Source organism: Ceratotherium simum, chromosome 33 (genome assembly GCF_057802395.1).
Source record: "Ceratotherium simum simum isolate JZ-2026a chromosome 33, ASM5780239v1, whole genome shotgun sequence".
NCBI lineage: Eukaryota > Metazoa > Chordata > Mammalia > Perissodactyla > Rhinocerotidae > Ceratotherium > Ceratotherium simum.
The window spans coordinates 28,870,469-28,885,617 of NC_141932.1; the positions used below are offsets into that span (position 1 = coordinate 28,870,469).

Sequence of the window (15,149 nt, forward strand, 5' to 3'; positions counted from 1 at the left end):
GGCCAGGAGAGGGAAACCTGAACTGTAATTGATGAACGGCTGGAGGCTCAGTGTGGATAACTCTGAGAGTCAAGAACTCCAGGGGGACCCAGTCATGCAGGCCCCCACACTTTTGGGAGTGCTACCTCCAGGAGCAGTCCGATCCTCAGAGTGAATATCAGTGAAAAGTCCCCTTGTGCTTCCAGCAGGGAGAGGGGAAAAGGAATCGCTTTGAAATATGCCACAGTATTCTGTTCTTTTTAACAAGCTCTGCCCAAGTTTCTGATAGGAGAAACTATTTAACCAGAGCCTAACCTGCCGGGACTTTATCAGAGCCTCACTGACCTGGGGGAAGGGAAATACCCAACCCTAGCCATCTCTAGCCTTCCACCGGGGAGAAGGAAAACACCCAACTCCAGTCCACTCTAGCCATCCTGTCCCACCTAAGGGTGAGGGGGGAGGGAGTGCAGACTGAGAAGCACGTGTGAAGTCCACGATCCAGAGGCTCGGGCTCTCTAAGACTGAGACCTAATCGTAGGACTACAGAACTCTTCTCCTCCCCTGCACCACACCATTACATTACTAAATGCTTATTTACAGCAAGTCCTTTTACCGTAACAGTTCATCATGTCTGGCTATCAAGAAAAAATTACAAAAAAAAATATTAAAAATCAGAAAACACAGTTTGAAGAGAAAGCACAAACATAACATCAAAACCAGACTCAAATGTGGTAAGGATGTTTGAATTATCAGACCAGGAATTTAAAACAACTATGATTAATATGTAAAGCACTCTAAAATAAACAGTATGCAAGAACAGATAAGCAATGAAAGCAGAGAGATGGAAATGCTAAGATAGAACCAAAAAGAAATGCTACAGATCAAAAACGCTATAACAAAAATGAAGAATATCTTTGATGGGCTTATTATTGGACTAGATGTGGCTGAGGAACGAATCTCTGAGCTTGAGGATCTATCAATAGAACCTCCAAAAATGAAAAGCGAACAGAAAAAAAGACTGAAAGAAACAGAACAGAATATCCAAGAACTGTGGGATAACTACAAAAAGTATAACATACACTTAATGAAAATAACAAAAGGAGAAGAGAGAAAGGAAGAAAAGAAATATTTGAAACAATAATGATTGAGAATTTTCCTCCAATTAATTTCAAACACCAAACCACAAATCCAAGAAGCTCAGAGAACACTAAACAGGATAAATGGGGAAAAAAAATCTACACCTAGGCATATCATTTCAAAGCTACAGAAAATCAAAGATGAAGGAAAATTCCTGAAAGAAGCCAGAGGAAAAAAACATTACCTATAGAGGAGTAGAGACAAGAATTAGATCCAGTTTCTCCTCAGAAACCATGTTAGCAAGAAGAGACTAAAGAGAAATATTTAAAGTACTGAGAAAAAAACTCCGCCAACCTAGAAACTTGTACCCTTCAAAAGTGAAGGAGAAATAAAGACTTTCTCAGACAAACAAAAATTGAGGAATCTTGTTACCAGGGGATCTGCCTTGCAAGAAATATCAAAAGTTCTTTAGAGAGAAGGAAAATGATATAGATCAGAAACTCGGATCTACATAAAGAAAGGAAGATGAAAAAGGAATAAGTGAAGATAAAATAAACTTTAAGTGTTCTTATCCTTAATTGATCTAACAGATAACAGTTTGTTCAAAATAATAATAGCAACAATGTATTTGAAATGAATGACATATGAAATGAATGACAGCAATGATACAAGGGGCAGGAAGAAGGAATTAGAAATATTATGTTATTTTAAGGTCCTCACACTATCCATGAAGTGGTATAGCGTTATTTGAAAGTGGACTTGGATTAACTGTAAATGTACATTGCAAACTTTGGGCAACAACTAAAAAAAGTAAAGAAAGAAGTATATCTGATATGCTAAGAAAGAAGAGAAAAAAGAATAATGTAGAAAGCTCAATTAAAACCACAAAACGCAGGGGCTGGCCCCGTGGTGCAAGTGGTTAAGTGCCCGCACCCCGTTGCGGCGGCCCAGGGTTCGCCGGTTCGGATCCCGGGCATGAACCAACGCACCACTTGTTAAGCCATGCTGTGGTGGCGTCCCATATAAAGTAGAGGAAGATGCACACGGATGTTAGCCCAGGACCAGTCTTCCTCAGCAAAAAAAGAGGAGGATTGGCATTGGATGTTAGCTCAGGGCCGGTCCTCCTCACAAAAAAAAAAAAAAAAGGCAGAAGCAGAAGAGAAGACAAAAATAGGAACAAAAAAACAAGAGCAACAAACAGAAAAAAGTAAAATATGGTAGAAATTAATTCAGCTATATCAATAATCACTTTGAATGGTCTAAATGCACCAATTAAAAGACAGAGAAGATCAAAAAACAAGACCCAACAGTACGTTATCTACAAGAAACCACTTTAGATATAAAGGCATAGATTAAAAGTAAATGGATGGAGGAAAACATACCACGTTAACACTAATCAAAAGAAAGCAGGAGTGGGGCCAGCCCGGTGGTGTAGTGGTTAAGTTCTCGTGCTCTGCTTCAGCAGCCCAGGGTTCACAGGTTCAGCTCCTGGGCACAGACCTACGCACCGCTTATCAAGCCATGCTGTGGCAGGCATCCCACATATATAGTAGAGGAAGATGGGAATGGATGTTAGCCCAGGGCCAGTCTTCCTCAGCAAAAAGAGGAGGATTGGCAACGGATGTTGGCTCAGGGCTAATCTTCCTCACAAAAAAAAAAAAGAAGAAAAGAAAGAAAGCAAGAGTAGCTATATTAATTTCAGACAGAGCAAACTTCACAGCAAGAAATGTCATCAGGGATAAAAAGGAGCATTACATAATGACAAAGGGGTCAATTCTCTAAGAAGGTATAATAATTCTTAATGCGTATGTGCCCAGCACCAGAGCATCAAACTATGTGAGGCAAAAACTAATTGCAAAGAGACCTAGATGAGTTCACTACCCTAATTGGAGACTTCAGCACCCCTACGTGAGAAATGGACAGATCCAGCAGGCAGAAAATTAGTAAGGACATAGTGGAACTCAACAACACCATCATTCAACTGGGTCTAATGGACATCCACAGACTACTTCATCCAACGACAGCAGAATACATTCTTCTCAACTCACATGGAACATTCACCAAGATAGACCACATTCTAGGCCATAAAACACACCTTAACATATTTAAAAGAACAGAAATCATGCAATGTCTTCTCCCAGAACACAATGGAATTAAACTAGAAATCAATAACAGAAAGATGGTTGGAAAATACCAAAATACATGGAGACTAAACAACTTACTCCTAAATAACACATGGGCCAAAAAAGAAATCTCAAGAGAAACGTTAAAATATTTTAAACTAAACAAAAATGAAAATACAACTTATCAAAATTCATGGGATGCAGTGACAGCAGTGCTTAGAGGGAAATTTATGGCATTGAATGCATATATTAAAAAGGAAGAAAGATCTAAAATCAGCCATCTTACCTTCCACCTTAGGAAATTCAAAAAAGAAGAAATCCAAAAGTAAGCAGAAGAAAAGAAATAATGAGAATTAGAGCAAAAATCAATGAAATTGAAAACAGGACATCAATAGAGAAAATAAATAAACCCAAAAGCTGGTTCTTTTAAAAAATCAATAAGCCTCTAGCCAGGTTAACTAAGAAAAAAAGAGACAGGACACAAATTAGTAATATCAGAAATGAAAGAAAAGACATCACTACAGATCCTATAGACATTAAAAAGATAATCAAGGAATACTATGAACAACTCTGTTCCCACAAATTTGATAACCTGATATGAAATGGACTAAATTCAAATTTGAAATTAAATGGCCCAATGCCTTTAAAGACAAAATTTGCCAAAACTCACACGAGAAGAAATAGAGAGTTTGAATAGGCCTTTATCTATTAAATTGAATCAGTAATTAATAACCTTCCAAAACAGAAAGCACCAGGCATGGATGGGTTTACTGGTAGAATTATACCACACATTGAAGAAAAAAAATATACTAATTCTCTACAATCTCTTTCAGAGGATAGAAGCAGCAGCCTCATTCTGTGAGGCCAGCGTCACTCTAATACCAAAACCAGACAAAGAAATTACAAGAAAAGAAAATTACAGACCAGTATCTCTCATGAACAAAAATCCTCAGCAAATATCAGCAAATCAAATCCAACAATGTGTAGAAAGAATCACGACCAAGTGGGATCTATCCCAGGTACGCAAATCTGGTTCAATTTTTGAAAATCAATTAACGTAATCCACCACATCAATAGGCTAAAGAAGAAAAATTACATGATCATATCAATATGGGCAGAAAAAGCATTTGACAAATCCAACACCCGTTCATGATAAAAACTCTCAACAAACTAGGAACAGAGAGGAATTTCTCAGCGTGACAAAGAATATCCACAAAAATCCTACAGCTAACATCATCCTTAATGGTGAGAAACTCAAAGCTTTCCTACTAAGATCAGGTACAAGACAAAGACATCCCCTCTCACAACTCCTTCTCAACATCACACCAGAAGTTCTAGCTCGTGCCAAAAGACTAGAAAAGAGAATAAAAAGTATACGAATGAGAAGGAAGAAATAAAATTGTCTTAGTTCACAGATGACATCATCACCTATGTAGAAAATCAGCGAGAATCAACAAAAAACTCCTGGAACAAATAGTGATTAAAGCAAGGTTGAAGAATACAGGGTTAATATACAAAAGTCAATTGCTTTCTTACATACCAGAAAGGAGCAAATGGAATTTTAAATTAAAAACACAGTGTCATTTACATTAGAACCCCCCGAAAAGAAATATTTAGGTATATATCTAACAAAATATGTACATGAGCTATATGAGGAAAAATACAAAACTCTGATGAATGAATCAAAAAAGAACTAAATAAATGGAGAAATATTCCATGTTCATGGATAGGAAGACTTGATGTTGTCAACATGTCAGTTCTTCCCAACTTGATCTATGGATTCAGTGTAATCCAAATCAAAATCCCAGGAAGTTATTTTGTGGATATTGACAAACTGATTCTAAACTTTATATGGAGAGGCAAAAGACCCAGAATAGCCAGCACAATATTGAAGGAGAAGAGCAAAGTTGGAGGACTGACACTACCTGACTTCAGGACTTACTATAAAGCTCCAGTAATCAAGACAGTGTGGTATTAGGGAAAGGATAGACAAATAGATCAATGGAACAGAATAGAGAGCCCAGAAATAGACTCAGATAAATAAAATCAACTGCTCTTTGACAAAGGAGCAAAGTCAATACAACGGAGAAATGATAGTCTTTCAACAAATGGTGCTGGAACACTGGGCATCCACATGCAAAAAAATAAACCTGGGGCCAGCGTGGTGGCATAGTGGTTGAAGTTCAGTGCACTACACTTTGGCAGCCCAGGTTCGTGGGTTCCAACCTCGGGCACGGACCTACACCACTCATCAGCCATGCTGTGGTGGCAACCCACATACAAAGTAGAGGAAGATTGGCCACAGATGTTAGCTCCAGGCAAATCTCCCTCAGCAAAAAATAAAAATAAAAATAAATCTAGACACAGACCTTATACTCTTCACTAAAATTAACTCAAATGGATCACAGGCCTAAATATAAAATGCAAATTTACAAGACTCCTAAAGAAGAATAACATAGGACAAAAATCCAGATGATCTCGGGTATGACAATGCCTTTTTAGATACAACACCAAAGACACAAACCATGAAAGAAATAATTGATAAACTGGACTTCATAAAAGTTTAAAACTCCTGCTCTGTGAAAGACAATGTCAAGAGAATGAGAAGACAAACCACAGACTGGGAGAAAATATTTGCAAAAGACACATCCAATAAAGGACTGTTATCAAAATATACAAAGAACTCTCAAAGTTCAACAGTAAGAAAATAAACAACACGATTAAACAATGAGCCAAAGACTTTAACAGACACCTCACCAAAAAGATCATACAGATGGCAAATAAGCATGTGAAAAGATGTTCCACAACATATGTCATCAGGGATTTTCAAATTAAAGCAACGAGATACCACTACACACCTATTCCAATGACCAAATTCCAGAACACTGACAACACTGAATGTTGTTGAGGATGGGGAGCAACAGGAACTCTCATTCATTGCTGGTGGGGATGCAAAACGGTCCAGCTACCTTGGACGACAGTTTGACAGTTTCTTGCAAAACTAAATATACTCTTACCATACAATCCAGCAATCATACTCCTTTGTACTTATCCAAAGAGGTTTAAAACTTACATTCAACAAAAATCTGGGCACGGATGTTTATAACAGCTTTATTCATAATTGCCAAAACTGGAAGCAACCTTGCAGAACCTAAAGATGTCCTTCAGTAGGTGAATGGACAAAAAAACTATGGCACATCCTGGGGCCAGCCTGGTGGCATAGTGGTTAAGTTCGTGCGCTCCGCTTCAGCAGCCCAGGGTTCACAGGTTCGGATCCCAGGTGTGGACCTGTGCATCACTTATCAAGCCATGCTGTGGCAGGCATCCCACATATAAAGTAGGGGAAGATGGGTGTGGATGTTAGCCCAAGGCCAATCTTCCTCAGCAAAAAGAGGAGGATTGGCAACAGATGTTAGCTCCAGGCTAACTAATCTTCCTCACCAAAAAAAAAGCAAAAAACAAAAAAACTTTGGCACATCCAGATAATGGAACATTATTCAGCGCTAAAAAAGAAATGGGCTATCAAACCATGAAAAGACATACAGGAAACTTAAATGTATATTACTGAGTGAAATCAGCCAGTCTGAAAAGACCACAACCTGTACGTATCCAAATATATGATGTTCTGGAGAAGGCAAAACTACGGAGACAGTAAAAAGATCAGTGGTTGCCAGGGGTTGGGAGGGTTGGAGGGAGGAGTAGGCAGAGCACAGAGGATTTTTAGGGCAGTGCAATTACTCTGTATGATGCCATAATGACTGGTACATGTCATTATACATTCGTCCAAACCCACAGAATGTACAACACCAAGTGTGAACTGTCATGCAAACTGTGGACTTTGGGTGTTATTGTAGGTTCATCAATTGTTCATTGATGAATAATATTTCATTTAGTGGGGCACGCGGATAATGGAGACATCATGCATGTGTGGGGGTAGAGTATATGGGAAGTCTCTGTATCTTCTCCTCAATTTTGTGTGAACCTAAAACTGCTCTAAAAAATAAAGTCTATTTAAATATACATACATATTTTTAAAGGAATGAAGTACTGATACATGCTACAATACGGATGAACCGTGAAAACATTATGCTAAGGAAAAGAAGCCGGTCACAAGAGACAACACATTGTTTGATTGTATTTCTATGAAAGGTCCAGAATAGGTAATTCCATAGAAACAGATGGTAAATTAGTAATTGCCTGGTGTTGGGAGGATGGCTTGAAGGGAAATGGGGAATGACTGCTAATGGGCACAGGGTTTCTTTTGGGGATAATGAAACCTTTTTAAATGATTGGGCGCTGGTTGCACAACTCTGTGAATACACTAAAAGCCGTTGAACTGTACACTTTAGGTGAATTGTATAATATGTGAATTATATCTCAATAAATTAGCGTTTTTAAAAAAAGGATAGAAGGAGCAAGCCTGCAATGTTCCACTCCCCCCTCCCCGATGGCGTCGCATTACCCGGGGTCCAGGGGTGTGTGTCGCGGATATGGGGTGCTGAGTTGTGGGAGCCTGAAGGGACGTGAGAGAACGTGGGACACGGAAACGAGAGGGTTGGGGCTCTGCTGCCCGGCAGTGCGCGGATGCAGGGACTGTGGGTGTGGGGACCAGGTCGGGGCGAGGCGGGCTCAGCGGGAGGTGCAGGCAGGAGGGGCGGCGGCGGCAGAGGGCGGGGGGACGGCTGCAGGGTTGCAGGGAACTCGGGAGTGCGCGGGTGCGCGCCGGGGTGTGGGGTGCGGGGAAGGAGAGGACACCGCCTCCAGGGAGCGCGGACAGGTGGGACACGGACTCGGCCGCCAGGGGGCGCGGATGCGCTGCGCGGAGACCGGGCTCCGCCGCCGGGGGGCGTGGGCAGACCCGGCCGGGGGCGTGCGGGAGGCGGTGCCCCGGCGGCGGGGGCCTGTCGGGGGCGCGCGCGGCGAGCAGCCCCCGGCCCCACGGACGCGACCCCTTCGGTCCTCCGTTCCCCGCACTGCAGCTGCCTCCGCCCCTAGGCAAAACTCTCGGGAATTCGTTATTGCTCCCATTACGAAAACAGAGCTTTATTGTGGGAAAACAGATCAGCAAGAGGGGGACGATCCCTCTAACCCCATCCGGACCTTTCTGGGGACCTCCTTTCAGATTTTCTTCTGCGCTGAGTACTTTTGGAGTCCATTAGGAAAAGAGACCCCAGGAGCTGCGGAGAGACGTTCCAAATACACGGATCCATTTTCGGTGGCGCTAACAAAAATAGCATGTAGAGGGCAGTCCAATCTGTGTAAAAGCAAAAACAGTTCTTCTGCATATGTAGCGTTCCTTCATGTGTTCAACAAATATGTCTTGAGCACCTCCCCGGTCAGGCTTGATCTAGGTGCTGCGGCTGCAGCGGGAACCAGGAGCAAAGCCGCCACCTGGAGGACTAAGCGCCGGGGGGTGGAGGGGGCGCGTGGGTTCCTGCCCTTTCGGGCAGGGGTGAGAGGTGGGGCAGCCATCAAACAGCCGGGCCGCGAGGCCGGGTCACGGCAAGAGCTGTGAAGAAGAGGCGTGTGAGCGGGCTGCTCTAGATGGGCCGGCAGGGAGGGCCTCCCTGGGAGGGGGGTGTGAGCAGAGCGACCGTGGCGGGAGGGGACAACGAGGACACCCGAGGCCGGACCTGCCCGAAGGTCGGCAAGTCAGAGGGAAAGAGAGCAGGGAGATGAGCCAGATTGGAAATGCCTGGAAGGTCACGGTCAGATCTCCGGACTCCATCTTAAACGTGCCAGGAAGCCAGGGGGAAGTTCTGAGCCAATTACATTAAAAAAAAAAAACACTGTGACATATCCGTGTGCGACTGTGCATTACTTAAAAGCCAAGAATGAATCATTATCTGTTGAGAATGTTCCCTAGCACACCATCTCAGAGATTTTGACGAAGTCATCTGGAACATTATTCTTGCATTGAACAATGCAGTGAATATGGAGCACCTTCATTTTAAAAGATCGTTTGTTGAGATTTTCATTGAGCAACACAACCACGTTAACCTAGCTGTATAAACACCTCCGGGGTGGATTGTTTTCAGTCACCGCTCCCCTCCGTTTACGGTAAACCACTCTTTCTCTTACTTGAGTTCTTAATTCTGATTTTTTGTTGTTTACCACAGTGCTCCCTTGAGTAATGTTTTCCTCAAAGAGAGACATCTTTTCTGAGTCTTTGCAGCTCTGAAGAAAATGTCTTTCTGTTGCCTTTACCAGGGATCAGCAGTTCGACCAGGTAGAGAATTCTTAGGTCACAAAACCTTCCTCTCAGAGCTTTACAGAACTTCTCAACTTCAGGCAACTTAACGGACCATAAAAACCTCAGGCCAAAACAATCGCGAGCCGCCTGAATGTGCATCCATAGGCGACTGGGTAAATGCATCAGGGGACAGCTAGCCCATGGAATACTATCTGTAAAAAGAACAGGGAAACTATTTCTTCACTGATATGGAAAGATCTCTAAAATACACTAAGAAAAAAAATTAATAAGCGGGTGTAGAAGGGGTCTGAGGTATGCTTCCATTTGTGTACAACGGGGGGTGATGATAAACATATATGTGCTGGTATGTGCATAAAATATCTGTAAGCATACAGAAGAAACTAGAAAGATTTGTTGCTTCTGCAGAGGGAAAGGAGCTAGTTGGGGGGCAGGAGACTTTTACTGTAACAAAAAACCCCTTTTGTATCTATTGAATTTGGATCTTGGGGATGTTCTACCAAGAATATAAGTAAGATACAATTCCTGTGCTCTCCTTTAATTTTACTTAAAAATCAGAATAAATACCGTGACTAAAAGCACAGCAAAGCACTGGCACACACTTTGCTTTCTCTTAAGTAGACTTCCCTTGGGGACCGCAATGCACCCCGGGAAGGCACAGTCCGCCGATGGGCGATCCCTGGTGTGGACTCTGCTCCGAGATCCTCCGACTGCTGGTGAAGCCTGGATCTCAGTCGGATCCCCGGCTTTTGCCTCGGGCTGGGAGCCGGGCGGCCTTGCTGCCCTTCTGGCAGTGCAGCCATTCACCAGGTGGAGGTAGGATTTCCATCCACCCTTGCTTTGAACTTGACTGTCTCTTTCCACCTGAGCCCTCCTGTCTTTCTTCAGCCCAGGGAGACTTTCTCGATTGTTTCCTTCTGTATTTCTTTCCTCCTCCTGCTCCCTCTCTCTCTCCATCACCTCTTATATGTGTATTGGCTCTTCTGGATCTCTCCCGCATGCCTCTTACCTTTTCTCTCGTAATTATTGTTCTTTTCTATTTTTTCTGAGTTCTCAGCGAATCCCAGGAGCTTCTTGTCTAATTTTCTGTGTCAGTTCTCTGCTCTGATTTTAAAGCCTCCATGGAGGATTTTGGTTTGGAAATCCTTTTTCATCCCTAAGACTTCTCTCTGTTCACAGATTATTTCCTCTTCCCAGCTGCCACTGTTTTATCAATGCACTGTCTCTCAAACATCACTGAGAATACAAAGTAGTGTTGTTAGGTTTTTATTTTTTTATTTATTATTCTAAGTTTTCTGTTGCTTCTGGTGTTCTGTTTCATGGGAGGGGAGGGCTCCTTCACTGACCCTGGGGTATGCACTTGGGAGTGTCAGCATGGGGACATGTGTGAGGCTCCGCGGGAGGCCAGTGGGTCTGGGTTGGGTCGGGGTGGCCGCTCTGGAACACCATCCTCCTCCCCCGGGGCCGCCTTGTGTCCCGCGGGTTGGGCAGCGGGAAGGGCAGGCCACCCGCGGCTCGTCCAGCTGGCCCCGCCGCAGCCGCTTCTGAGCGCGTGCCCACCAGGTGTGCCTCAGGCGAGGGCCTGGGCCCAGGGCTTCACACGGCGGTCCTAGCGAAGCCAGGTGGGTCCCTCATGGGTCCCCTCGCCGGCTGGCGGGCCCTCTCCACGTGTGGGGAACAAGCCACTGCCCCCTCCCCCTGGGGGCGGTTCTGACCTTGGACAGGGGCTCCTGGTCGCCCCAGAACGTCTTCTCGGGCATCAGGTGCTCCTCGGGCGGTGGCGAGTCCGTGGCTATGGCCAGGGGGTCGACGGGGGCCAGCCACCGGTCTCGGCGCGTCTCCAAGATGGGCAGCTTGAAGCGGCCATAGGCCTTGGCCAGGGCCATCAAAGACAGCCTGCGGGACCAATGCGCGCCGTCGCCGGCGGGGACCAAGGGCGGCGGCAGGCTGCACTGGGGCGCTGTCTTCCCGTCCTCATCCGCGGCGTCTGGGGAGCTGGGGGCGCACGGCGGCTGGGAGGCCATCTCGGAGCCGCGCCTGGCCACGAACGGTGGCGCCGCGTGCCCGCCCCCGCGCCCGGCCCTTGAGACCAGCGCTCCCTCCCTGGGGCCGGGGATCTCGCTGCCTCCTCTCAACGCAGAACACAGGGACCCCCAGAGAAGTGGGCACGGAAGGAGCGAGGCCAAGTGTGAAACTGGCGGCCCTATCCCCGTGGGCCCCCTTTGGGTCTTCCTGGCTCCCTCTCCCAGGGCGGCGCCTTCTCCCAGGGCAAGTTCAGTGTGCCCTCTGCCTGTGTACCGGATCCCGGCCAACTCATCTTATGACAACGACAGAGAAATGGCCACTAAGGTATAGAACAGGCCCTGCTGAATTAAGATGCAGCTCTTAGGTGGGTACACACGAGATAGAGAGCAGGAGGGAAATATCTGTCACAATGCCAACGAAGGTAACAGAGAACAAAAGGCGACCTCTAGTCGGAGAGCAGCCTCTGCTAGAAGACTGGATGGATATTCCAAAATATTAAGAGTTGTCACCTCTGGGTGATAGAAGTAGAAGTGATTTTCTTCCTTCTTCCTCCTGATAAATAAATGAAATGCAATGGGATATATTGGAGTATATGAGGAAGCCATTTGGTGTAAACTAATTGGGCCTGACCTTGTTTTTCCTAAAGGGCCTGACGTGGCCTGTTGACCATGCATTGTACATCTGCTTTAAACATTTACAATGTCCCAAAGACAAAAATGATGCCCCTAAAGAAAGGGTTGTAGATTCCCCCCATATCCGCATTTCCTTAAGGATAAGCCTTCTCTTCCTGGGAACTAAGCATTAATTACTGGCCTGCTGTGCTCCCCTTGTGACCACTGACCTGCTCATCACCGACATGCTGTGCCAGCTAAGCATCTCGTGACAGTAGTAAAAGAGACATTCCTGTCACATGTGATGTGTGCTCTTTGTTCCAAGACGGCATATAACCACTACGTATACCCCACTTCTTTGGTGCCCTTGCTGCCTTGGGGAAGGAAGGCCCCTGGCTATAGTCCTCAGACCTGGCTCATAATAAACTCACCCCAATTTTGATTTATAGATTGATTATGGATTATTTGCCTCGGTACTCCTTTTAAAATTGTTCTGATCTTTCTATGATATTACTATAAAAATGTAAAAAAACCTCTGCACTTTCTTTTTCCAAAGGTCTCCAGTGCAGATGCTGCAGCCTCAGAGCAGGGGCCCAGGACTGCAGAGAAGGGCCTGGAGCCAGGGTGACCAGGGTGTGCATGCAGTCTCCTGCTCTTGGTCTCAGTGCCTGTCTCAGACACCCTGGTGACATCGACCCTGAAAGGCTGAGGCCACCTGCTGGGATCCTGGCACTGTGCAGCCCCCTGGGCTCCTGGCCACCACCATCCACCACGGGAGGGAGGAGCCACAACTGCAGAGGAAAAGGGCAGGAGCAGGAAAGCGACCCCCTCCCTCGCACACAGGTCCTTAGATAAGTCCAGCTGTCCTCATCAGGACTCGGCTTTCTTCACAACAAAACCAGAGAAAAGCCTCCACTGTTCACTTCTATTTTAAAGTTTCACGAAATAAAAAATCAAGAAGAAAATAGAAAAAGTCCATTTTAATTAAACTGTACAGTCTGAATTTTTTCCTCTGACACTAACTGAAGTTAAAAATAGAAATCGATTTCTGCAACCTGCCACGGCAGCCTTTGAAATGTCAAGGTTTTAAAAACTATTTTACAGCATGAATTTACATATAAATACAATCTGTACAATGTATTAACTGAGCAATCCACGAGCGTCCATCAGGGAGGAGTTCTGCGCTGGGACAGGCCAGGGCAGGTTCAGTTACTGCCTCCTTGGAAGACGCTTCAGCCTGGAAAAGAAAATAAAAGAGAGAGAGAGAAGGAAAGTTAGATAAGAACTGAAAAATCAGACAGCTCTGGGGCAGCTGAGTGTGCCAGACCTCCCCGCCGAGTCACAGGGCAGGTTTGCACCATAAAATACAGAGGATGACCAAACACCATGAAAGCATCATTTAATCTGCATTCTTAAAATGCTTCTTCTGTTAACCCCAAAATACACAGAGACTCACTCACCCTCATCTCATATTAGGACCCACTTATAAAAGGAAGTTCTAATTCTGGTTTCTCACCTATCTCGTGTATGACCACGGGGAAGGAACTGAAAAAGACATATTTGCTCCAAGGCCAAAAGCTCCCAGGCTGTCATCCTTAAATGTCAGCTTCACGCACCCAGGGACATTCACAGCACTCTATCATTGAGTAGAGCTGGGTCACGCTCGCTCTGGGATCCTTGCTCCACAGCCCCCAAGTGAAAAAACCAAACGTCCCACCAACAGACCAGATGAATATTCTGTGGTGTATTCACATAAAGGAACACTCCACGGCAAGGAGAAGGAACCAGCTGCTGCTCTACAAGACGACGGAGGACTCGCACAGCCAGATGCAAAGGAGTTCACACTACACGGTTCCTTTAAGTACAGTTCAAACACTGGCAAGAGGAATTGATGGTGATAGAGGCCAGAAGAGTGGCTGCCTCTGAGGATGGGGTAGGGATGGTAAATGGAGGGGACACAAAGGGGCTTTTAGGTGCTGGTTTATTCCTTGATCTGGGTGTGTTCAAGTCATGAAAATGCATGGAGCTGTGAATTTAGGATCTGTTCACATATATGTATGTGTGTGCACTAAAATGTTTACTTAACTGTATGATTCCATTCCCATGAAATTCTGGAATGGTCAAAACTAACTTATAGGGGCAGGAAGTAGATCAGTGTCTCATCAGCAGGGAGTAGGGGGGCAGACTGCAATTCCATCCAGAACCAGGTTACACTGTCACTGTGGAAAAGCATGAGGGGCCCTTACCAAGAGTGAGACTCAGAGTCAAGTGCCGGGGATGCAAATAAGACCCACGTGGTCATGACCCCCACAATGCCCCTTCCAGGAGACACGAAGACAGGCAATGCACAGACCGAAGCGAGGTACAAAAGACGAAGGGGCCCCTCTAGACTCCCCGGGGGAACCTAGGAGGCTTAGGGGAGAGGGGCTGTGGGAACCATACCTTTAGCAAGAACAGGAGTAACATTTAAATACACTTCACACCTCTGACCCTCCCTCCCCCATCCCAGCCCTGCCTCAGAGATGAGTGCTCTCAGGTGTGGCAGGAACCCCTCCCGCCCGCCCTCTTCCTCCCGCCCTCTTCCTCCGCAAGGATGGACGCATATGTGCCCGCAGGGAAATCCGAAGGCCTAATCACCATTCTGCAGTTTCTGGTCTTGTCACAGTAAGTTTTAGATGCTGATCAGCACACAGCTCTTGGCCCAGGTTTCCCGACTGCTGCACAGGGCTCCTGGAGTGCCTTGCTCTGGCCCGTCCCCACGCACCCTCCTGAGGGGCACTAAGGGGCTTCCACGTGTGCGTGTGCAAAGGCTTCCCCGCAGGAATGACTCATCAGAAGGCCCCAAACGGTCAAGAGGGGGAACATCAGGTGTTGCTGAGGGTCTGTGGGCCTGGACACTAGATGTAACCTCCCTGGGCCGTGCTTTCTCCACCTGTGTGATGAGGGGGCCCGAGCATCAACCTCACAGGGTCGTATGAGGATTAAATGAGCCGATACCCGGGGTGTGCTTCCACAGAGCCTGGCCCATCGCCATCACCACTGGGACACAGCAGGAAAGGGACACATGAATCTGCACAGCCACTTCGGGGGCTCGGGAGTAAAGTGAAAAGCTCATAGCCTTTG

The 15,149-nt window shown here is 45.8% G+C and overlaps 2 protein-coding genes across 4 annotated transcripts in view; both read right to left on the reverse strand.

The window, feature by feature from the left end:
- WDR88 (WD repeat domain 88) overlaps positions 1-11,429 on the reverse strand; it is a 43,527-nt gene extending 32,098 nt beyond the window's left edge. Inside the window, exon 1 of the mRNA XM_004439821.3 lies at positions 11,106-11,429. Within this exon, the coding sequence (XP_004439878.1) occupies positions 11,106-11,414 (309 nt within the window). The 5' untranslated portion in view covers positions 11,415-11,429. The remainder of the gene's footprint in view (positions 1-11,105) is intronic.
- A 1,558-nt stretch (positions 11,430-12,987) lies between these two features.
- GPATCH1 (G-patch domain containing 1) overlaps positions 12,988-15,149 on the reverse strand; it is a 39,444-nt gene continuing 37,282 nt past the window's right edge. For all 3 annotated transcript variants that reach the window (XM_004439782.3, XM_087421843.1, XM_087421842.1), the window contains one exon: positions 12,988-13,263. In XM_004439782.3, the coding sequence (XP_004439839.2) occupies positions 13,236-13,263 (28 nt within the window). In that variant the 3' untranslated portion in view covers positions 12,988-13,235. The remainder of the gene's footprint in view (positions 13,264-15,149) is intronic.